The sequence below is a fragment of the Cavia porcellus genome, unplaced genomic scaffold (assembly GCF_034190915.1).
Source record: "Cavia porcellus strain 051 isolate PalLab524CR breed Dunkin Hartley unplaced genomic scaffold, mCavPor4.1 scaffold_5, whole genome shotgun sequence".
Lineage (NCBI taxonomy): Eukaryota > Metazoa > Chordata > Mammalia > Rodentia > Caviidae > Cavia > Cavia porcellus.
The window spans coordinates 9,402,171-9,424,587 of NW_026947488.1; the positions used below are offsets into that span (position 1 = coordinate 9,402,171).

The 22,417-nt window shown below is 52.1% G+C and overlaps 1 protein-coding gene across 13 annotated transcripts in view; it reads left to right on the forward strand.

The window, feature by feature from the left end:
• The first annotated feature begins 1,939 nt into the window (after positions 1-1,939).
• Positions 1,940-22,417, forward strand: part of Bcas1 (brain enriched myelin associated protein 1) — a 94,721-nt gene continuing 74,243 nt past the window's right edge. For 3 of the 13 annotated variants that reach the window (XM_003463633.5, XM_023562326.2, XM_013145653.3), the window contains exons 1-3: positions 1,944-2,117; positions 11,481-11,557; positions 13,998-14,076. In XM_003463633.5, coding sequence (XP_003463681.2) covers positions 11,486-11,557; positions 13,998-14,076 — 151 coding nt within the window. In that variant the 5' untranslated portion in view covers positions 1,944-2,117; positions 11,481-11,485. Of the gene's footprint in view, positions 2,118-11,480; positions 11,558-13,997; positions 14,077-22,417 lie in introns of all 13 variants that reach the window. The other 10 variants (XM_013145655.3, XM_063248130.1, XM_013145656.3 and 7 more) reach the window with 7 other exon arrangements.

The window sequence follows — 22,417 nt, forward strand, 5'->3', positions numbered from 1 at the left end:
GACTTAGTCCTGGGCAGCACTTAACTCAGTCCTAGGCAGCACTTACCCTATTTTGGTAAGAGCAAGACGCATACGCATGCACCAGCTGCAAAATATGAGCTGCATCTCAGTGGCTCCAAATACAAGTTTACAGCGTTTCAGGCCAGCACAGCATGACATAAACAGCACGAGTCATACTAAAGGTTTACACGTTTAGTCTTTCGCAGCGAGTACACAAAAGAGGGGCACTGCTAATGCTTTGAACAATACTTTTCCCCGCTTTGGGAACAAGGGCTCATCATTTCTGGTTCACACTGGGTTCTGCATATAATTCCCTCTCCATGAGCCCTGGGTGCTGAATCTGCTGAGCCTCTGCCAGACTGATTTTTTTAATTGCCTAAACCCTTCATTTCCCTAAGCCACATATTCATCTGTAAGATGGGTACAAAAGAGATGCACCTGATTCTCATGTAGACCCAAGGGAGATGGAAGGATTCCAGAGTCCGTGGGAGGAGGAAACACCATCTAAGCAGGAAGTTCTCGTCTGGGGAAACTTGAGATCTCATGAGCCCAGTCAGCCAGCAGCGGTGGAGATGACTCTAGGACAGACAGACGGCCACCCTTGCTTGCAGTGAGTCGAGAATACAGACAAGGATGTGAGATAAACACACACACAGGAGCTCCCAGCCACAGGAGTCAGGGGAATCTCAGAGAGTTCATGTGACTTGGCCACCGTCCCATCCCACAGCTGGTCAAGCTCTGAACCCCTCTATGAATGAGCCAGGGACCGCAGACCCGGCTCCTGACTGGCAGGAGGAGCGGGCAGCCTGCACAGCTCTGTGGGCACAGCGTGAGACGCGGCCGCTGCTTAATAATCAGGTCCATCACATTCCAGCTTTAAATGGATAGCGCTGAGCTGGACCTGGACCTGCGTTTATAGCCCTAATTATGGTGCACCTGATCATGACCTCGGCGTTTGCTTAAATGGTATTTTTGTTCCTTAACGTTGTTTTCTGAAAGACGCCTTCTCTGATCTCTCATCTCCCTCTTCCAATGGCCTCAGATCTGCTCCATACTAAGGACTGGGCTGGGTGCTCGTGCGTCTGGGTTGGGGGGACTCAGCGTCCTGTGATGATGACCCAGAGAGAGTGGACACCCTGGCTCCCCTACTGGTCTCCCTAAGCCCAGCTCTCCATGCAGCCTGGCGCTCTGCTATAGTAACCAGCTCACATTCCCCGAGAGCATGTTTGCCAGTGCCCTGGGGCACTCAAGTGATGCTCCCCTTTTGCACTGGACATTTGGGAGCTCAGAGATGCACACCCCCAGAGGCCAGCGAGCCTTCAGAACAAGTCTGTAAATCAATATGCACCTTTACTTTTGATCCTATTCCCACTGGATGTCTCTTCACTTGCTTTTCTATCTTCTTTTGGTATCTATCCCCTTCCCCTCTCCTACCGTGTTGTCTGGGTCTCTGTCAGACACTGTAGGGAAAATCTTGGCTGGAATTAAGTAAATAGAATGGTCCTGAACTTCTGGCTTGCAGAGAAAAAGAACACCTCTGCTAATGTCACGTTCTATCATCAGAGCAATGGAGTCACCCACTCTCCAGGGTCCAAACCCTGTGGGACTCGGGCTGAGATGTTATCTCCTTCCCATGAGGAGCCTGCACCCTGGTGCAGGTGGTGTTCTGGAATAAATGGGGCTGAAAGGCAGACAGAGCTGCAAAATCTCACGGAACATGTTTTCCCTGCTCTGACCGTGACCCCTGGCCACCGGGGAAGGGAACTGCGACCCAGCTCTACCTGGGAAGGATTGGGGGGAGGGTGGGGTGCCTGGAAGCCAGCAGGGCACTCATGCAGGAGAACACAGGTGCTGGATTTTTATTGGCAAGGTGACGGCAGCCTGAATGCGGGAAGAGAAGCTGTTTCTAGAAGACCAGCAGGGACGAGGACTCCACCCAGGCTTGTGTTTGCCCTGTTCTGTGTATTCAGCCAGCAGGCTCCGGACCAGGAAGCGTAAGGCAGGGAGTGGGGCTCAGTGGATAAACTGGCCCTGCACAGTACCAGCAGCAACACAGGACCCTGAGTGGCTCCAGGTGACGCCAGGAAACTGAAGAGACTCCCACAGGGGCTCAGCAGGTAACCACTTTCAGAGCCTCAGTGGGGGGCGCTGGGGTCTGCGGTTTGTGGGGGTGGCAGAATGCAGTTACTGGAGCTCAGAAGGCTGAGTTTAACCCTAGCTCTGTCAGCTGGTCACTGTGCGTGTTGGGTTTGTGTGAGCCTCAGTTTCGCCATCTGTGAAATGGATTTAAAGCTAACACTTCTACAAGATTTTGGTTTTACAAGGGTTCAGTGAGAATGTGGGCAGGGTCGGGGGTACAGCAAGGTAAAAGGCTCCTATTTGTACTGCACTGTTGAGAGTCCTTCCCAGGGTGGGACTTGGTTAGAGGTCAGGAGGTGGAGGCATAGGGTGGGCAGCTGGGGATGACTGCCAGGGTGAGAATCCCCCACAGCCAAGCAGACTTAGTGTCTGCACGTTGGGGCAAGGACCCGTTGAGTACCTCTGTGCATCTGTCTCTTTCTGTAAAGCACATCCAAGACGACCTTGCAAGCCAGGTGCTGGGTTCAAATCCAGATGCATGGTACAGCTATTCATACCATCCTGGGAGCCACCTTCCTGTCTAGCAAAGCCGTGTGGTTCAAGGGTGGGGTGCTGGGGCTGGACCTCCAGATGTGGGCTCAGCCCGGCCACAGGCTGTTTGGGAGCCCCGGGCAGCTTCCTTCAGCCCCTAGAGCCTCTATTTCCCTGTCTGCAAAATGGGCACAATAGCTATCCCTAAATCAAAGGACGGAGAGGACCACAGTAATGCCCACGGACTGCTAGGCACCTTTTTCCTTTTTGCTGTTTCCAATGTCTCTATGTCATGATTTGGAAAATGTGGCAGAGCTGGCAAGGGGACAGGAAGTGGGGTCAAGGTCTCAAAGAAAGGAGGTTGGAACCAGGACCCCAGCAGGGTGACAGGTGGGGAGAGAAGTGTGCAAAACCCGAGGGGGGCCCCAAAGGCTCAGTCCTCAGTGTCAGGCCTCAGACAGAAACTGAAGACTAAAAATGAAGGTCAGCACCTGTGCACTCAGTAAAATAAGTCTCGGTGCGTTCAGTAAAATAAAATCAGTCACAGTGTTCATTTTGCTTTGTAAAAGTTGTGCTGAAGGATTTGTCTTGATGACCGAGGCCTGTGCCGCCCCTGAAGCATCATCCCCAGGGCTGGGCCTCACTGCCTGGCCTTAGGCCTGGCCTTGCCGTGACTGAGGTGGCTTCAAAGCTTGGCTTTCTCCCTAAATAAGGGACGTTTAAAAGTTGCTTGGCTTGCAGGGGAGGGGCAAACCCAAGCCCCAAATCACACGGGACCTTTTCTCAGGAGCTCTAAGACTCCCAGGGGTTTTTACAGGAAAAAACCTGTGCTTTGGGAATGCAGAGTCCACGAGGACCCGCCCCTCCAGGCCGGGGTGGGAATGCGCAGGGAGGGGGGCTGGACTGCTTCGGCGGGGGGGTCTGGCTCCCCGATCGATGCTAGATGATGCTCAGCCATCCTGCGACTGCTCAGTGCATCATCTGTCCCAGCACCACAGCCTCTGCTGCTCAGTCCAGCCCTGCACTGCAGAGCACAGGCAGGCTGTCTTTTGCACGTCACATCCTTGTTTGGTGTAGTTGGTTGTGACACTGGGGTTGAACCCAGGGCTGCCACGCTGAACGACATCTCCAGTTCTCTTTGATTTTGAGACTAGGTCTCGCTAAGCCTGCATTGCCCAGGCTGGGCTTGAACTTGTGGACCTCTGCCTCAGCCTCCTGGAGCACTGCGTTTGTGCCTGAGGTCCGTGAGCGTTTGTTCGAACCCCAGCTCCACCCCTCCCTAGCTTTCTGACCACGCTCCCGTTTATCCATGTAATGATGAGATGGGAAGGGAGGATCCTCCACACGGGCAAGGCCATCTGTGGAATGGGATGACCTCTGCAGGAGGAGACAGGAGGCAATGCACGGTAGAGAGCTGGCATCTGGGCCCTGCAAGAAGGAAGCAAGCGGACCCCTGGGGCAAATGCGGGGGGGGGGGGGGCTGTCATACCTGCCCAACCCTGCGAGCGACACCTCCTTGCACTTAGCGCCCTGCTGTGCCACTCCGGGTGGTCCCTATGCACGGGAGTCTGGCTAACACACACGCCCTGCCCTCCTCACCAGTCGAAAGACACTTGGTGCCATACACAGAACAATGTGATGAGTTCCTTGTTCTCCGGGATCATCCACACTTACGCCGTTATGGTCAAGTGTTCCCACAGCACTGCATCCGTCACTCAGTGTTCCTAAAACACCTGCGCATCGCATCCCAGGGCTCAGGGCTGGGGACTGGAAGCAGGGCTGCATTCAGTCCTCTGTGACCCCGGTGTAGGAAGCAGCCTCCGCCGCTGTCCTCAGCATCAGCTAAGAGCTGGCGTGTCCCCAGCACTATGCCGTGGTACATGGGGAGACAGATGCAGGACAGAGTGGGTCTGTTCTCATTGTTTATGTGCACATGGACCTGGCTTGGGGCCGGGGCAGGGCTGGATCTGTGGGCTGTGCGGGGCTGGCCGGGGCAGCATCACCTCTCCCTGGGTGGTGCAGAGGGCCCATGGTTTGCCCGGATTCCACCGCATGCAGTGAAGGTGTTTCCTGTTTACCCGGTGACTAATCCTGCCACCGATCCACCCTTCCAGGACCTCCCCTTCCACTCATTAGCTGCCTGCTGCCTAGCAACTTTCAGAAAAGCTCTTTCTCCACGGCTCATTGTTAATCTGTAACCAGAGCAAGTGTGGGAGGCAAAAATTTCCAGGGCAGCATTGAGACTGGGAAATGTATTCCTGGATCAAAACACAGAGCTGAAGAGATCACAGATTACTAAGGGAAGTATAGACTATTAGTAATGACTAACACTGCCTCTCCCGGGCCCTGCCAAGCCCTGTGTTAAAGCCTCACGCTGTCAGTGACCATTCCATTTTACATTCCTCTTTGTGTCATACCATGCTCCTCAATTAGTTATAATTTTAAGTTCCTGGAGCTGCAGAGCTAGCTCAGTGGTAGTGTACTTGCCTAGCATACATGAGGCCCAGGGTTCGATCCTGGAGGAAAAATTGTATTGCAAAAACAGATATGCAATAAATACTTTATACTCTACCTTCTATTTTTACATGTAACTAAGAAAAGCATAGCAAAGTTTACATGGTAGGAGGGACAGGAGAAAGTATAAAAGTAGTAAGTTAAGAATTTGGGTACTAACCCCATTTGTCAGGGCCCCACCCTTACAACCTCAGTCCACCTTGATTGAGTGCTCACTGGCCCTACCTACAAATACAGGAACGTCAGGGGTTAGAGCCTCACCACAGAGTTTGAAGGCCTGTGGCATCATCTCAGGTAGGACCTGAAGCTCCCTAGATGCAGGTTTGACATCTAAGGACACAGATGGGGTCAGTAAGAACACCTGCTCTGATGAGGGTCTGGGAGGATCTGGCAGATTAACACAGGACAACACAGAGGAAGGCACAGTGTAGCCACCAGAGTGCTAGCAGGTGCTGGCTGACGGTCAGCCCTCCACATCTGAGGGCTTTGCCCGGAGAGTCAACCCACTGCAGACGGACAACACTGTTTAAAAAGGTAGCCCTTTGGCTGATGAGATTGTTTTAAAATACAGCCCTTTCCCTTGCCAACCTTCCCTAAACCATAAGTGTAACATCGGCATACACAGCATACACATTACAGTTAGTATTATCGGCGATCTAGAGGTGATCTAAAGTATGCAGGAGGATGTGCGTAGGATCTAGACAAATAGGGCCATGGGTGTCCACCAATGCTGTGTCCACAGGAGTCCTGAGATCCCCGCCCTGCCCCACCCCATATGTGGGACCACTAAAGAACCACATGCCTTACTTGCATATAGTAACAGCTGGTCTACTCCCCAGCTGCTGTTCTCCTGCAGGGGACCAAACCCCGCTTTAGTCCTCCCTAGAGCCCAGTGATGGTGGTGATTGGTTTCATTGCCTCACCGTCACAGCTGAGGATCTGGGATTTCCACCCAAGCAACGGGCGAAAGCCCAAGCAAGTCCCCTCCACCACTGCTCTGCTACCCAGCTTTTCAGAAATGCAGAGCCCAGGGGTACACGGGGCCATACATACAGGAGAAAAGTGAATCCAGTCCCCTGAGCGGGTCCCTCAGTCCCAGCACTAGTGAGCCCTGGTGATGAGCGGTTCTTGTTACTTGGGGAGGGGACTGCCCTGGGCATGGTGGTGTTTACAACATCCCCAGCTTCTATTGCCTGAGTGGCAATGGTGCCCCTGCCACTCTAAGATGCCACAGTCAGAAACATTGCCAAGCATTTCCAAAGGTGCCCTGGGGGCCAGAATCACTCCTGGTTCAAGGACATTGCCCTGAAGTTACTAAGAGAGAAAAACCAAGAACAAGTTTCCAGACAGAAGTTTAGTGTAACAGTGTAACTCGTACACACATACATGAAATAGTGTTTATATAGCATCACACGCATGCACACATGCGCACACACACACACACAAACTCATCTCTAATGCTTACCTGACCAGCAGCTATGCCTAACTCAGTCACCCCCCACCCCCCACCCCCCATACCATCAGGTTATAAGGACCAAAAGCTGTCTGTGCCACAGTTTCCCATCAGAAAACTAAGAAAATAACACTGCCTAACCCAGGTAGTGCTTGGGAGGACCAAGAGAAGGAAATTCCTGCAAATGAGAGGTGCAGACCACACTTTAAATGGGGCAAGAGAGTCTGGCTAATGCAAAATGATGGACCCACTCTGCCCTGCATCTGTCCCCCTGTGTACCCCGGCACAGTATCTGCAAATGACCCAGGCATGCTTGTCACTGTCACCATGGATTTTGCACATCTTCACAAGAAAGATGGGTGCAGGGGTCAAGTGCCCTGCCCAAGGTTAGGACTTGTAGGGCTTTGCAGAGGCCTGTCTAACCCCAGGGTTAGGGAAGAGGGGCGCCCAGGGATTACAGCATTCAAGGCCACCTCGCCCTCCCTCCGAGCCTGCACCCCTCACTTCCAAGCAGCCACCCCCTAGGAACCACTGGGCCCTGCACACCCACACTGGGAGAAGGGAAGCCAGAGTTCCAGGACCTTTCTGTTGAAAAACAGTAGCTGACAAGGAGACAGCTAGAGGTACATGCCAAACACCTGGGCTGGCCCTGTTTTGCTGCCCCTGGAGTCCACAGCCACTCCTCCAGGCGGAGTCCCCTGAGCCCAGCTCTGTTTCAGGACAGGCAGCATCCAGGAGAGACCTCTGATGCTGGATGGCCCTCTCCTTAGATCGCCCAAGCCACAGCGATCGGCCACAGGAGTCAGCCGGAGACCCTGAGAATGAGGTGATGTCCAAGCCCAGCCTGGGGCCTCTCCTGAAGTCAGCCTGGCCGAGCCAGACCTGAGGTCTCAATACCCAATGTGCAGGCAACCCTGACACACAGCCCGGTGCGAGGAGCGGCCCAGGGCCACAGGCAGGAGATGAGAGCAGAGACACAAAGACCCTCTGCTCCGCGTAGGCCCATAGCCCCGGCCACACTCCCAAAGCACGAGGGCCTCAGACTTGAGTCTGATTTCAAAAACAGCGTCCCCTGCTCTGCAGTAGCATAATGCACAATAGTCACCAAAACAGAAAGATCCATACCCTTGGCTTATAGGAAAAAAACACACTTTAACATCAGATTAAATTTGTTTTCCCAAATGAAAGCCAGCCCTTCTGACTCAGGAGGTGCACTGTGAGCCACTGCCTGTGTAACCGACTTTTCCTGATTGGAGAACATTGATGAAAACACTGTCACAGACAGCAATCATCATCTCAACTGCCTCATGCCTCAGTTTCCCTGTCTTTAAAGCTAGGAAGAGTCCCCGACCCCAGAGCACCCCGATCCCTGGCACAGCCCCGAAGGTAACCCCTACCCCTGTGGGTGACAGACTGATCACGAGAACCACTGGACATTTGTGAAAATACAAATCCCAGGGCTCCAACCTGACGTTTTAGTGAGAGGGTTGTGGGGAATCAGGCAGACCACTAGATTTCTCATGGATTCTCCCTACCAAATGACTCTGGGGGACTCGGACTGCAAAGAGCAATGACAATTGTGATAATGCTGGTCACACCAGTGCCTGCACGGATCCCAGCGCAGGCCAGGCCCTATGCGGGGCACCTTGCCTGCACAAATGCATTTAACACATGAGCTCACTCCAGCCCTTGAAATGGAGCCTGCTGTGATCCTCACTTTACAGATGAGGAAACTGAGGCTCTGGGAGGCCCAGAAACTCAATATGTGGTGAGCAGAAATCCCAGACTGCAGAGTCTAGCTTCCTATCCATGCATTACAGCGCAGTGCATTCAGATAGTTGGCACGCTCTGCCCTGGCCAGTCCTCCGCGCCGGTCCAGCAGGTTATCTTACTGCTTTCGGGTTACAGCACCGTTTGGGCGCGGGAGGACTCGCTGTCCTCTGGCCAGCGAATATTAGCAGGTTTCCCTGACAACCCCCCCAGCTGCTCCCCTGCGCCTTCCTGTGTTGTGCTTACACCCACCGATAGGTGGCAGTAACCTCTCACTTTTGTCCCGTGGAAGGGCAGGCACAGCTTTCTAATTGGTGGTGAAAAGCAGCATTACAGCATTCACAGCTGCTGCAAAAACACATGTGGTTGGATTTTCCTTCTTTCAGCCCTCGTGGCCCTGAGTTTGTTGAGAGGCTACTTCAGACGTGCCCCGATTGGCACCCTGCAATCCCTCATTTGTGGGACAGGAAAGTTTCTTTCCTGCTGCCCGGGGAACGCAGCCCCGAGACACCTCATAACCTCATGGGTTTATTGGTTGTGTCTCCCAAATAGAATCCAATTAAAACTGAGTAATGGGAACTGCGGGGTTTTTAGGCTGTTAGCTAAATTTAGACGGAAACATCATTCCATGTAAACATTATTGTTTTACATGCATGTACACAGGCATGCTTATGTACGACCTGGCCAAGCCATCTGAGCTGTGTGACTCAGTTTCCTCACCTGAAAATTTGGGGTTATGGCACTGCCTTGCTGATTTGTCACAAGAAGTAAGTTAGCTGTACAAGGGACATTCAACGCCGAGTGAGCACCCAGCAAGTGCCACTATTATTATTTTATAACTGTGCTTATTAAAATTGTCAATGTTTTAATACACAGTAGGTCCAAATCCTGGTCAGTCCTCCCTCAAATGGCTCGGCCCCCTTATTTGTGAAGTGGGTACATGCTACTCAGGGTTATCTTGAGCAGCGTCAGTAAACTTCCCGGAGAGACTCAGATAGAGAATATCTCAAGCCGATGACTTAGCTCAATGGCACAGCGCCTGCCCGGCAAACGTGAGGTCATGAGTTCGACTCTCAGTACAAAAACAATCTCAAGTTTTGTAAGCCTCCATTCTGCAAATGCACTGGCAAAGAGGCTTGGCTCTGTCATGACAGCAGGGCACCGTCCATAGACAATAAAATACACAAGCAGCTGGGCATCGGTGGCAGGTGGGCGGCACATGTCTGTTATCCCAACTACTCCAGAGGCTGAGGCAGGAAGATTACAAGTTCAAGACCAGCCTGGGCAACCTAACAAGATGCTGTCTCAACATTTAAAATAATAACAATAATAATAATAGACTGGAGATTACGCTCAGTGGCACAGCACCTGCCTGGCAAGCATGAGGTCCTGAGTTCAATTCCTGATACCAAAAGAAAAAGAAAAAAAGAATAAATAAATATAAAATGTTGGGTATATAACTCAGGCTCTCTGGGTTCAACCCTAGTATGATAGATAGACAGACAGACAGATAGGCAAGCATGGTTGTTTTTCCATACAACTTTATGAATGTTGAAATCTGACATTCACCGAATTCTCTTATATTTTATGATGTTTCTTCTGAATGCTTTGGACCACCTATAAGCGGAAAGCCCACCCTCAGCCCACTAGTGATCCTGGAACCAAGACTGAGCTGCCCCTAGTGGCTGCCCTTGGTCTTAAAGACGTAGCAATATACTCCGAATGTCCCACGCACAGATGGAAAGTGGTAACCTGCCGTGAGAAGGCATAGCACGGATTTTATAAATAGAGGCCTTGCAAAATAAGAAGCATCACATAGGTTTTAGGCGCACTCAGCTTTATCATGGGGTGGGATTGGAAAATACATAAAGTCCCCAGATTTAGGTTGAGTACCAAAGTCCCCAGATTTGGTTATGTACCAAATTCCCCCGAGAGAGCAGGTGGTGAGATGCTCGGCCTTTCTTGGCCTCTCTGATTTCCAGTTACTCACAGTGTCTTTTATCCGGGAATAGAAATTGTGCCCAGGACAGCAAGGCCGAGGGGATCCTCGCTGACACATGGGCTGCTTTCAGCCTGAGACCCACAGTTCTGGTTTTTGTTCTAAGGCCCACAGAAGCACACGTGCTGGCAGGTAGGGGCTCAGAGAAGGCAGCAGCATATGTTTGTAATCCCAATACCTAGAAGGCTGAGGCAGGAGGATCCCTGCAAATTTGGAGCCTGCCTGGGCTACAAAGTGAGCTCAAGGCCAGCCTGTACTACATAGCTGTCTCAAAAAGACCAAGAAAGAAAGAAAAGCGAACACATTGGGACCGACTGCACATGTGAGAATGTGCCTCAGACACCAACATGGCAGCCTGTGGAGTGGGCAAAGGGTCACAGTTCTGGAGTCAGACAAACACAGGCCAGGTGCCCAGTGAGCCACGCTGCGGACATGCGCCTCAGAGTGACCACTGGAGGCTCAGTTCTCTCTTTCAGGGGAGAGGATGCTGGACCACCGGGGGTGGCGGCACACAGAGCTGCATCTCTAGCTAGGTGACCTGCAGAAGGTCACGGCAGCTGCAGGGCCTCAGCCTCCTCTTGGGCCCAGTGAGAGGCTGAGAACGCACCGCTCAGTGGAGCCAAGCAGGCAGCCGATGCAGGCGAAGCTCCCGGAATAACACACATGCTGCCTGTGCCCATCAATAAATACAATAAATGCCAATGCTATGAGAAGTCCGAGCAGGAATTAATTCAGTTTGAGGATCAGAGGAAGCTAAAAAATATGTGCTATTTCAGTTACTTTTGTGCTGAGGTCTTTGATATGACAGTTATGAACCCAGCTAAAAGGGAGGAAAACTTTATTACCCTTAATATACTTAGGACAATAAATGCCCCTCCCCCACCCCCACCCAGCAATGAAATGCAACTGAAATTTAAGGCTGCATTTGAGTTTCTGTCGCATCTAAGGTTCAAGCTCTCCTCTCATTCACCAAAACACATCCAAGCAAGTTGTCCTAACCTGGTCTTGTAAAAATCGCACCTGCAAGCAACTGGCCAGGTCTCTGCACCTTCACTTCCCGTGTGGGTTAACTCTTCCGGTCCAGTGTTAGTTTGATTTCTTCCTTTCTCTCCCTCACTTTTTTCTCCGTTGCAGGAACAATGGGTAACCAGCTGAGTGTTCCACAAAGGGCTGAGGAGGAGGAGCACCACTGGGAAGCAAGCTCTTACAAGGTAGCCCAAGGGTGGGCATCCCGGGGCTGTGCTGCTGCACTGGGGCCAGAGGAGGGGGAGAGGCCTGACCCAGGAGTGGGCCAGGGCGGTGGTGTTCTCACTCCTGTTCCTCTGTGGTTGGATCGCTGGCGGCCACCATGACTCGGGTTAAAAAGGCAGGTTCAGAAATGCTACTTAGAGCTCAAGAGTGATACAGGAATCGCAGAGCAGGATTTCTAGGGAGCCCATGTCCGAGCCCTCCACGGGCAATGCCTAGGAAGCCAGGCTGATACCTTCTCCCAGATGTGCCCCGTCACTGCTCACTGCTCCCCCTAGAGGCGGGCAGGTGGCCATGGCTGGAGATATTTTTGATAGTCCCAATTTCTGGTGTCTAGAACACAGGAGCCAGGGCTGCCATCCTACACCCTGCAATGCACAGGTCGGCACCCCTGTGCCCAAGAATGATCTAGCTCAGAATGTCCATTGCTGAGGATGAGAACCCCAAGGATACATCAGGAGTTCGAGATCTTAGCTGCGCATGAGGAAACTTTCTGAGGCTTGATGGGGCTGAGGCAGGCGAAGTCCCCAAAGCATCTCACCAGGAGGACGGGCAGCCAGGGGCAACAATGGCTCTGTAGGGAGCCTCTGAGTAGTCCATCTCGAGAACAGAGGCCCCCAAACCCACACACTTCTTTTTGGATCGTCTACATCTGGAAAGCAAAAAGCCAGAGTGTCTCCCGTAAGGGCTTTTTATATCAATTCAGCTTAAGACCTGGAGTGCTGCTAAACATGGCGATCCCTGCAGGAGCCATAGCTATGAACCAGTGTTGATCACACAGCAGAGGGAGTTTCTGTGCAGAACACAAGGCTGCATTTGAAGAAATGCTTCGAGATGCAAAGGCTGACCACAGGGGCCTCGACCCAAAATGTGCATTAGCATTACCTGGGAGCCTTGGAAATGGTGCCAGGCCCTGCCAGGAGCAGCTGCAATCTCAGTCTCTGGTTGTGGAGGGGACACAAATCGTTTCTCAAGCTCCCTGAATAATCCCAAGTTCCACTAAGTCAGGTTACACTGGGCGTCCGGGAGCCAGGCAATAACAAAGCCAGTGTAGCCGGGAGGCGCCACCATGGAGAACCGGAAACCGAGGGCCCTGCACCAGCCTGCACCGCCAAGATGCCGGGCAGTCCCGGGTTCCTGCGTTACACTGGGAATTGGAAAGCAGTGCTCTCCAAGTCCGCAGGTTGTTGGATACCAGCGAGTGATCCTGAAACCCTGCAGATGCTCTGCGGACCCAGTATCTCAGATCTGTCCAGGTCCTGACCTGGGGATTCCAGTCACCATGGTTGGGCCACTGGATTTGATGTTGGCATTTCAGTTTCTTGGGAGGGTTACAGTAAATCCAAGAACAAAGTCATTTAAACCATTACAAGCACTGCAAACACAGAAGTCAAGGAAAATTCTGTACCCGCCCAGTGTAACCCACCTTAAAGATTTGGCATTCAAGATTTTTTTTTCATTTTTCCTCTTCTCTATATTTATTAACATATCTTCTTATGGTGGATAGTAGTAGCAACATAAAATATTATATTTAAAACATTTAAAATACAATTAATATTTAATGCTTTATCTATTTATTTATTTACTTTTGCAATACTGAGGATCGGGCCCTGGGGTATACTACCCACCACTCGGCTATATTCCCCAGCCTTTCCTACTGGTTCCTTTTATATTTTGACACAGGATCTTGTGAAACTGGGCTCAAACGTGAAAATCTCCTACTGCAACCTCTCAAAGTGCTGGGATTACAGGCAAGCACCACTGTGCCTGGCTGTAACATATGCTTTTGCAAATATTTTTTTTTCCATGTGAGCATGTATGTGTGTGCATACATGTCTTATATGGTCTTTTTAAAATGTCTATAATAAATAACAGAAAAGAAAAACATCAGGGCAGGTCCTGAAATTAGGAAGAAATTACAACAATGCAGATGAAGGGAGGAAATACAGCACACACACATGCACGCACACTCACACACACACACACACACACACACACTGAACTTCCCGTATGGAAGAGTTTGTTGAGTAGGCTCCTGGCTGATGATGGACTATAGGTGCAAGACAGCCTCATATATCTGCACGTGTCCTAAGTCTGTGCTCCATCCATAAAAAGAACAAGGTCCACCTCAGGTTAGATAAGCACCAATTGTGACCTCAGGGTCCCATCTGCACCGTGGGGCGCACAGAGGGGAGACATAAGCTGTGATGTGCTCCTAAGGTGACGGACCCCAGGCCCCGCGTGGGTTAACTCCTTACTCTGAGGCATCACTGAGAGCTTCCTAGTTTCTAGAAGCACAGCCTTTCAGTTAAGTTTGCTGTGAGGGGGCCTAGTAGCTTCCTCCTTGGGTTCTTCCACTGCCCCTCAAAGACCTGACCAACAATGGTGCCTGTTGTGTTACAGGTAACATCTGACGATGAGTGTGCTCAGAACGGGACACCGGTGATCATATCGACCCGCACCACTCAGCACTATGACGAAGGTCAGTGTGGTAATGCGTGTGGTAAGCCCCCCTGGGGCTTGAGCCCTTTGATTCCATTTATGGCAAACAAAACAGAGCGAGAATCCACAGGCTCCCTCCAGACACCTGCTTGCATTGGTCTCCAGAACTCACCGTACCAAATGCATCATGAACAGGGGCAGATTAAACATCGTGAGAGTATTGTCTTACAGAGCTGAAGGCCAGCGGTCCAGGATCAAGGGGAGGGTAGGGCTGGACCTGTTCCCCACCACTCCCTGCGTGTGGGTGTCTCCTGCCTGTGCCTTCACTGTGTCTTCACTATCCGTGTGTCTGTCTTGGTGACCAAACTCCCCCTATGTACAAGGAAACAGTTCTATCATGTCCTGTCCTTGTCTCGGTCTGGGAAGTTTATATTTGTAATTCCGTGGAGTTAATTCCAATCTGCCACTTCCAGTGCAACCCAAGATGAGAGTAAAGACACCAAGATATGTTTATATTTACGGGGAGCCGAGGGGTACTAAGTCCAGCCGAGATGGTGGCTCACTGGAACAAAGGCCTCGCCCAGAGCTCAAGCTCGGTTTTATTAATCCTCCATGAGAGGAGTGGCTTGGGGATGAGCCTCAGTGAGGGTGGCGAGAAATAGGTGACTGCCGTGACTACCGTGAGCTGGGCCAGGTGGGCGGCCTGAGATCGCCTCTGCGATATGCAGAGGACAAGAAATGCAGGCAGAGTAATCTGCACAGGGCAACTGAGTCAGCCATATTTCTGGTCGCTGCTTCAGCTCTGAGGCACAAGCCTTTTTGCCCTAGGAAGTCAAAGCCTCTTTCTCGGAGCTCAGTCCCAGCCGACAGAGTGGTGCACGGCTCTCCATCCCACCCGGCTCAACCACATATGTGGGGAGTCACTGGGTGGGGTAACTCTGACCTGTGGCTTTGCCTCAGAGATGACACATCACCCTCTCAGCCAGCCCGGGTTACATTGCTTAAAGCCAACTGAAGGGACAAAGAAATAGCCAGCCAGCTCTGCACTATCAGGACATAGACATAAGGCCGAGTTTACCCAAAGTGGAGCTAGCTGCTCTTCTTTCCAGGAGAGGCACCTGGGTGGTTCCCCACACTGGTGAGAGCCCACCCTCAAGATCTCCTCTCAATGGATCATCTGCAGCAGGTACCAGCTCCACACGAGGAGCGCAGATGTTACGTACCAGGAACACGCGCCCACTAAAACTCATGAATAAATCAGTGATTTTTTAAAAGGCCTTATTTCCCAATAAGGTCACATTTGCAGGGATTGGGACTTCCATATCTTAGCAGGATACAGTACAACTGTCCCCATGGTGGTCTTTTCTGCATGTGTAGGACAGCTGTGAGAGACCAAGCGTTTGTACCTGATGAGATACAAGCAATAGAGGAAAAGCACCAGCCGTCTGGCTTTTGGAGTCACGCAGACCTGGGTTAGAGTCCCTGTGTGGCAGCTTCTCCGTCATATGATGTGTGGTGATGTGTGCCACCTGTGCTGTGTAAGCCTCTTGCATTTCCAACATTGCCCCTGCTGCTGAGTGTAGGACGCCCCATGCATTCTGGCCATGGCAGACTCTGGTGAATTACAGAGGAGAAGCAGAATCTCTGATGGCAGAGATTGCAAGGCACAGAAAATGTGACCTAGTCACCACCTTTAGGCCAGGCCTGAGGAGTCACCCTGGGAAGAGATGGGGGCCGCGTCCCTGCAGGCTCACCAGTCACCTGCACCGGACAGGTGGCCGTGCCGGGGCATGGCTCGGCTTCTCCACCTGCGAGCTGATGGGAGGAGAAAAACCTGAGCCTCAGATGCAGGAGGAACATGGCCTCCCAAGGCTCCTCGCCAGCTTGGGAGAGAGTTCAAGTTTGCTTTTCTGCAGCAGCCTTGCCCGTTCCCCCTAGGAGACGAAGGGCAGAGGCTTCCAGGGGCCAGGCTCTGTGAGGGCAGAGATAACGCTGCTGTCACTTCATGAGTGCTCTGTTCTTCGGCAACAAAACAGGTTTGGAGCAGGTGTGTGTGCAGGGGAGAGCGACCCGAGCCCCTGCCTCACCGGGGGGACCAAGGGGACGGGTGGGGAGGCTCCGGGACTCAGGGGGGCGACCGCAGCGCAGGGCCTCCTGCCTTGGGTCTCTGCCTGTGTCCCGTGTCGTGCCTGGCTTTTCCTCAGCTCTCTCGAGAACCCACGTTTGCCTCCTTCTGCCAAAAGCGTCCCCACCAGGAAGAGTTCAGGTTCTGGGACTGCGTTTCTTTGGGAAACCCGAGGGTGGCCCCCAAAATGGTATCGCTCCCCACTCCCCATGACCATGGCTCACCCTCAGAGCACGATGGAGAGTTTGGAGATGAGGAGGTGATCCTGGATGGTCCAAGTGGACTCATCCTTACAGTCGCTGCTGGTGGGGCAGAGTGGGAAAGGACGTGCCAGGAGCAGGTGTGGCCGAGCCAGAGAGACGGGAAGGTGCTGCACTCCAGCCCCGACAGTCGGGGAGGGAGGGGGCCACAAGCCAAGGGTCACAGGCGGCTTCCAGATGCTGGCAACGGCAAGGAAGCCGATGCTCCCCAGAGCTCCTAGAAGGCGGCCTGTTGTTGACACCTGACCTGCGGGTCTGTGAGGTAATATATTTGTGTCACCTGAGGGTGCTGAGGTTTTCACTTGTCATAGAAGTGCCTTAGCGCTGGGCTCTAACACACCTCCTCATAAATCCTGGCTGCGCCGCCCTCCAGCTGTGTGACTGGGTGAGGAATTTGTGCTTCCTCATGTTCATCCCTGACATGACTGTGATGACTTTAACTTTGTGAGGGAGCTCGAGGGGCAGCAGCTGCGCAGGGTGACCGCGCTGAAGGGAAGGAGTCAGCAGAACCACAGGCGACGCTTACCGTGACACCCGTCCCTGTCGCTGGCTCTGCCTGGCCCAGCACCTGCCCTGACTTTACCACGGTGTATTTATGCCTAAAGCACCACGGATCTTTGGGGGAATAAAAGCACCTCGTTTTTCTCCCACTTTTCCTCTCTTCTAGCAAATTTATCACATTAGTCCTGTTTTTTAAAAAAAAGTCACTTGACCGCTTAGCGCATGGCAGAGACCAAGGCATGATTCATCTGCCAGGAGACATCATTTTTCAAAACCAGAACAATGTCTGTTTCACCTGATAAGAAGTTCCTAAAATTAATCTCCTCCTTTTTGTTCCTCAAGAGAAAAACTGCCTAATTTTACTTCGTGTGTGTGTGTGTGTGTGTGTGTGTGTGTGTGCACGTGTTGAATCACTGTATTAAACTGAGAGTGAACCTTAGCTGCTGGCGCCATCTGGGGTAAGAGTAAAAGCATTTGCCCTTGATCCCTTGGTGAAATGTCACAGGAGACCCAGTGCAGGAAATCACAGCTTCCGTCAGAGTGTGGTAGAGCGCACCTATGACCCCAGCTCCGTGGGAGGCTGAGGCAGGAGGATCACAAGTTCAGATCCAGCCTGGCAACTTAGCAAGACCTCATCTCAAAAACAAGCAATGAAACCATCAAGGACAGGGCTGCAGCTCGGTGTGAAGGGCCTGAGCTCAGCCTCCAGTATGGAGGTGGGAAGGGGAGGGCCAGGTGCGGGAGGCACTGGTGGCCCGGATGGATTAAACCCATGTGTGCCTCCAGCATCCACAGTAGCCCTTTGGTTGCTCCGCAGTCTCGCTAAGTTGCCGAGGCTGGCCTCATATGCACGACCCTCCTGCCTCAGTCTCCCGAGTAGCTGCATTCAGTGGTGGACCCCTGTGCCCAGCTCTCATAGGTCTTTAGTAGCCTCTCCACAACTCCGTGTATACGTAAGCTCCGGCCAAGCCCAGCGGCCTCCGCTTGGTTGTCATCGACCAGAGCTCGGCCCAGGACTTGGGACACGATGACCATGATGGCAGGGTCTGCACTGCTCCCCAGAGCCCCAGCAGTGGAGGCCTGGTGAGGGCGACCTGGGACTCCGGGGTCCTGGAGGCTGCAGGGGCCAGAACCACTGCTGTCTCTGTGGGTCCCGCGTGGTCCCCGGGGGAGTCCCTCAGACAGCAAGGCGTCCCCACGCAGCCCAGCATCACGGCTTTCACTTAGATTTCCCCAACCATAAGGGAAACTCCTCACCTGTGCTGAGCCAACCCAGTGCTGCTGCACCCGCGGGAAGCCACTTCTGAAACCGTGCTTTTCCCTGGATCCACACTGCTCCCCAAAGGCAGCCTTTTGAAAAAGCTCACAGACCCTCCTCAGGGTCAGGTCGCCCCACATGGAGCAGCAGGTGAGCTGGCTCAGGGCTTCTGTCCACTGTGAGATGCCCCTCCTGCTTCCCAGAGAGCGACGGTGGTGGGACCTTGCCAGCCGCCTGTCCCCGCCTCAGCTGGGCGTGGGGTCTGTTCACCAGTCTTCCTACACGTGACCTCTGAGAGGTGCGTCTCTTCAGGTGATTTAAAAAGTTCCCCAGGCAGAGTGGCCTATGCCTGTAACCCCATTAGGAGGCTGAGGCAGGAAGATCGCTGCAATTTCTGGGCCAGCCTGGGCTACAAAGTGAGTCCAAGGCCAGCCTGAGACACATAGAGACAACCTGACTCAGTCAATCAATCAATTGATAAAAGAAATACTGAAAAGTCCAAATTTCCAAACTTGCCAAGCACAGCGTCAGACTCTGGAACACAGAGCTGTGGCAGGGCACCTTCAGGCAGAGCTGCGAGCTCCTCTGCCGCAGGGGCTGGGGCTGGGGACCTTCCCAAGCAGGACCAGAAGTGCGTCTCAGCTTCCCGCCCTTTGCCGTTTGAAATGTTTTGTTTTTACTGTTCATGAGGACCCGTCTGCAGCACCTAGAGCTCGCGCTCCTCGCAGGGAGGCGCGGCACGTGCATGACGCCTCTGCCTTCCTTCCTCCGCTCCTGCTTCCCCCTGCCTCCCCTCCCGCCACCTCTTGACGCCCTTCCCCCTTGAGAAAGACCTAGCTCCCTCCTTCCTATCATCTCTGTTTTATTTTGCCCTTAGTTTATATGTTGGGATTCTCGTGTAAGTGGAACCACGTGATATCCAAGCTGTGTCTCTTATTTCACTTAATATTACAGTCTCAAGGGGCAGCCATTGTCCTATACACGACTGGAGTTTACCTTTTTGTGACAGCATAGTATTCCACTTTGTGTAAACGTCCCTTTCCCTTCTTCTGTTCATCTGTGGATGGACACAGAGGCTGCTCCCAAGATTTAGCTGTTACGGGTTGTGCTGCTGTGAACATGCATGCGTGTTCCACCGCAATACGATGTCCTTCACTTTGCTTTGAACCTAACATGTCCTTTCTAGAACCTTCCTTTCTCTTCCTTTTCCTTTCATTATTCTGCCACTTTAATGGCACGAGTGGGGGCTGGAGGGCAGCGTGCAGACGGAGCAGACAACACACAATGAGAAAGGGAAGCGGGGTGCGAGTCCCCACTCTGGCAGCCCCTCGGGCCACCCCAAGTCTCCTTCCGCAGCGCGGCTGTGTCCTGCTCCTGACATAATGTGCTGAGGTCACCGCCCGATAGTGCGATTCCGTGCTCCATCCTCCGTCCCTGGCCACTTTCCTCATCCTTCCGGGGACGGCATTTGGGTGGTTTTTACTTCCAGGCTGCCATGTGGAGTGAGGCTACTCTGGACTTGGTGTGAAGTTCCATCTTCATTCTTTGAGACCAGCAGTGGAATCAGATGGGGACCCCATATTTAGCTTTTTGAGGGTGCATTCCACGGCTCTCCTAAGCAACTGTACCCTTTTATATTCCCGTCAGCGCTCTGAGAGGGCTCCAGCCCCTGCACACCCTCACTGTTGCCTGCAGCAGCCATCCCAGCAGGCGTGAGGTGCTGGGTGCCGTAGTTCTGGCTCTGTGTCTCCAGGGACCCGTGCTGCTGATGTCTTTCCTGTGTCTGTTGACTGTTTGTCTGTCTGTTCTGCAGACAGTGATGCCATCCTCTGTCCTGCTCCCCGAGTGCATTAGCTCAGAGCCCCAAACTGACAGCAGTCTCTTTCTGGCAGCTTTCTGGGTGTACCCCCCACCATCTCCAAAGTACACCCTATTTTCTCAACAGCAGGAGACCTGCATATAGTACGCTACCACCTTCTCTGGCAAGCTGCTCGCCACTGGGAGCTGTTGAATACTGCATTTCTGATCACTGTTCCTAAGGACAAGGAGAAGGATTTTCTACCCCACTTCTGCTGGAAATACTCATTTCTAGACCCTTTTATGGGAAGTAATCTGGATGGACGTATCTAGTTTTTAAAAATTAAATGAACACTGATTTGAGCATAATGATTCTACATTCATGCCTCTGTCTTTGTAGGAGGTAAAAACTGGTGTAGGATTTTCAAAAATAGGAATTTATTCCAGCATTGTCTGTCATGGAAATGCAAGAAATTAGCAGAAAATTCATAGGTAAGCACCAGTTTAAGTATCTTTCGGTATATCTATACCAAGAAATACTATACAGCCTTTAAAAGAGAAGACAACTTTGAATATATTGGCTGTGAAAAGCAACTATTGTGTGTAAAAGAGAACAAAAATATTCCTAGTGTGGTCCAAGTTTTATAAAAACACTGACAAATTCAGCCAGTGATATGAATATCTGGACCTACTCAGCATGCACCCAGTGTGCTAAGTCAGATTGTAGATGTGAGCTTTCTAGCCCTAACGCAGGAAAGCAGAGCCAGGGAAGGCAAAGACCAAAGAGAGATTCGTTTGGGTGTAAAGCGCATGTGAAACGTGTGTGATTATTCAACTTAGGAAAAAACCCCAGAGGGCCAAATCAAAGTCAGCACGTCTCTGAGCAACAGCCCTGGCTTGTGTTGGAGCGGATGCTGGTTTTGCGTTTGTGTCAGCTCTGAGCATCCCACACTGTCACAGGAAGAATGTGAGAGGAGGTGAAGGTGTGGTGGCCGTGAGAGAGCTCCGAATGGGCAGTATGAGGTCACCTGTTGCCTCTCACTTGCATTCCAGAGACGTGGTACCAGGTTAATAACCAAAAATTCACCCGCCATGCCCCCAACACCCGTTCCCTTCTTTTATTTATGCTGCAGTTTCTTGGCAAAGTCATCCTGATAGGGGCTGAGAAGCCTGACATGCGATCACTCAGTGAAATTTTCAAATCTCCTTCCTCCCAGCCACGTGTGTGGCCCTGAGTCCTGACCTCCAGACCTTTTCCGGACGGCCCGCACCTTTGCACAAAGCAGAAAGCTGGTGGTTAAGCATCCTTTGCTTCTAGCAACTGCAGGAGGGTCAGGTTCGCAGAATGTTCCAGGCTTTTCGTCAGCTTTCTCCAGGTCCTGCCGTAACCCTGTCACGTTCAAGTGCAGTTCTCTTCTGAAGAGCGCGCCGTCCACTCCCCCTCCTCTGTCCAGCACCATTTAAACATTACCAGGCTTTTAAAAAGGTACAGATTGCTGTTGCAGGGACAGAGTGAGACAAGCAGCTCACCCTGGTAATTCACAGAACTCTGCAAACTCCTGCAGCCTTTGCGGGATGGGCAGCTTGCATCAGCATTTATTGTACCCCCGCCCTTTCTTCCAATGCACTGGGATATTGGTGCAGAGGACAGTGCTCCACAGGAGCGCATGTTTCCACGGGGAACACTGCATCAGTGGACAATGCGTCAGTGGACGCTGCGTCTGTGAATCAGGTGATTTTCTTTTACCTCAGAACCAACCCCACCCTGACTGTCTGCAAGGGTTACAAGCCCAGAGGCAGCTTCCCGAGGGGAGAGCTGATTCCTGGTGAAAAACAGTGAAGCAGGTACTGACCAGTGTTCTCCACAAGTCACTGAATATACGCTCCCTTTAAACTGGCGCCCTTATCAGCACTTGTTATGCTGAAGTCCAGCTTCAGGTACAGCTGGATCTGGATGTCCAAATGCTATCACTGGATCTATAATCCACTTCCCGGATCTCTGGGCTCTGCTTTTCATCTGAACTGGTTCTTCACCCCAAGTCCGCACCTCCAGGTCTACCAACACTTCTAGGTAGACCCCCAGTGGCTTGTCAAACACGAAGAGTGCCATTCTGTTCTGATAGATGTAGCCAAAGCCCCTGGAGGTGTTTTAATCCACCCAGCTTAGGTCATACATCTTCATGGGAAGTGAGCATCACAGCAGGAGAAATAGAAGCCTCGGTGGTAAGTTCAGGGGACAGAGTTTGTTGCTATGCAGCTGAGAAGCCCAGGTCCTGATGGGTTCGGAGAAACATTTCATCTGCTATCTGATGGTGATACAGGGCAACGACACCTCCAGCCTGCTGTATGTCTGGTGCGAGTTCTCGTTCTCCAAAATCAAAGAAGGAATTTTAGGAACAGCGGAGGTTAAGAGCAGATATATTTATTGGAAGAAAGAAAG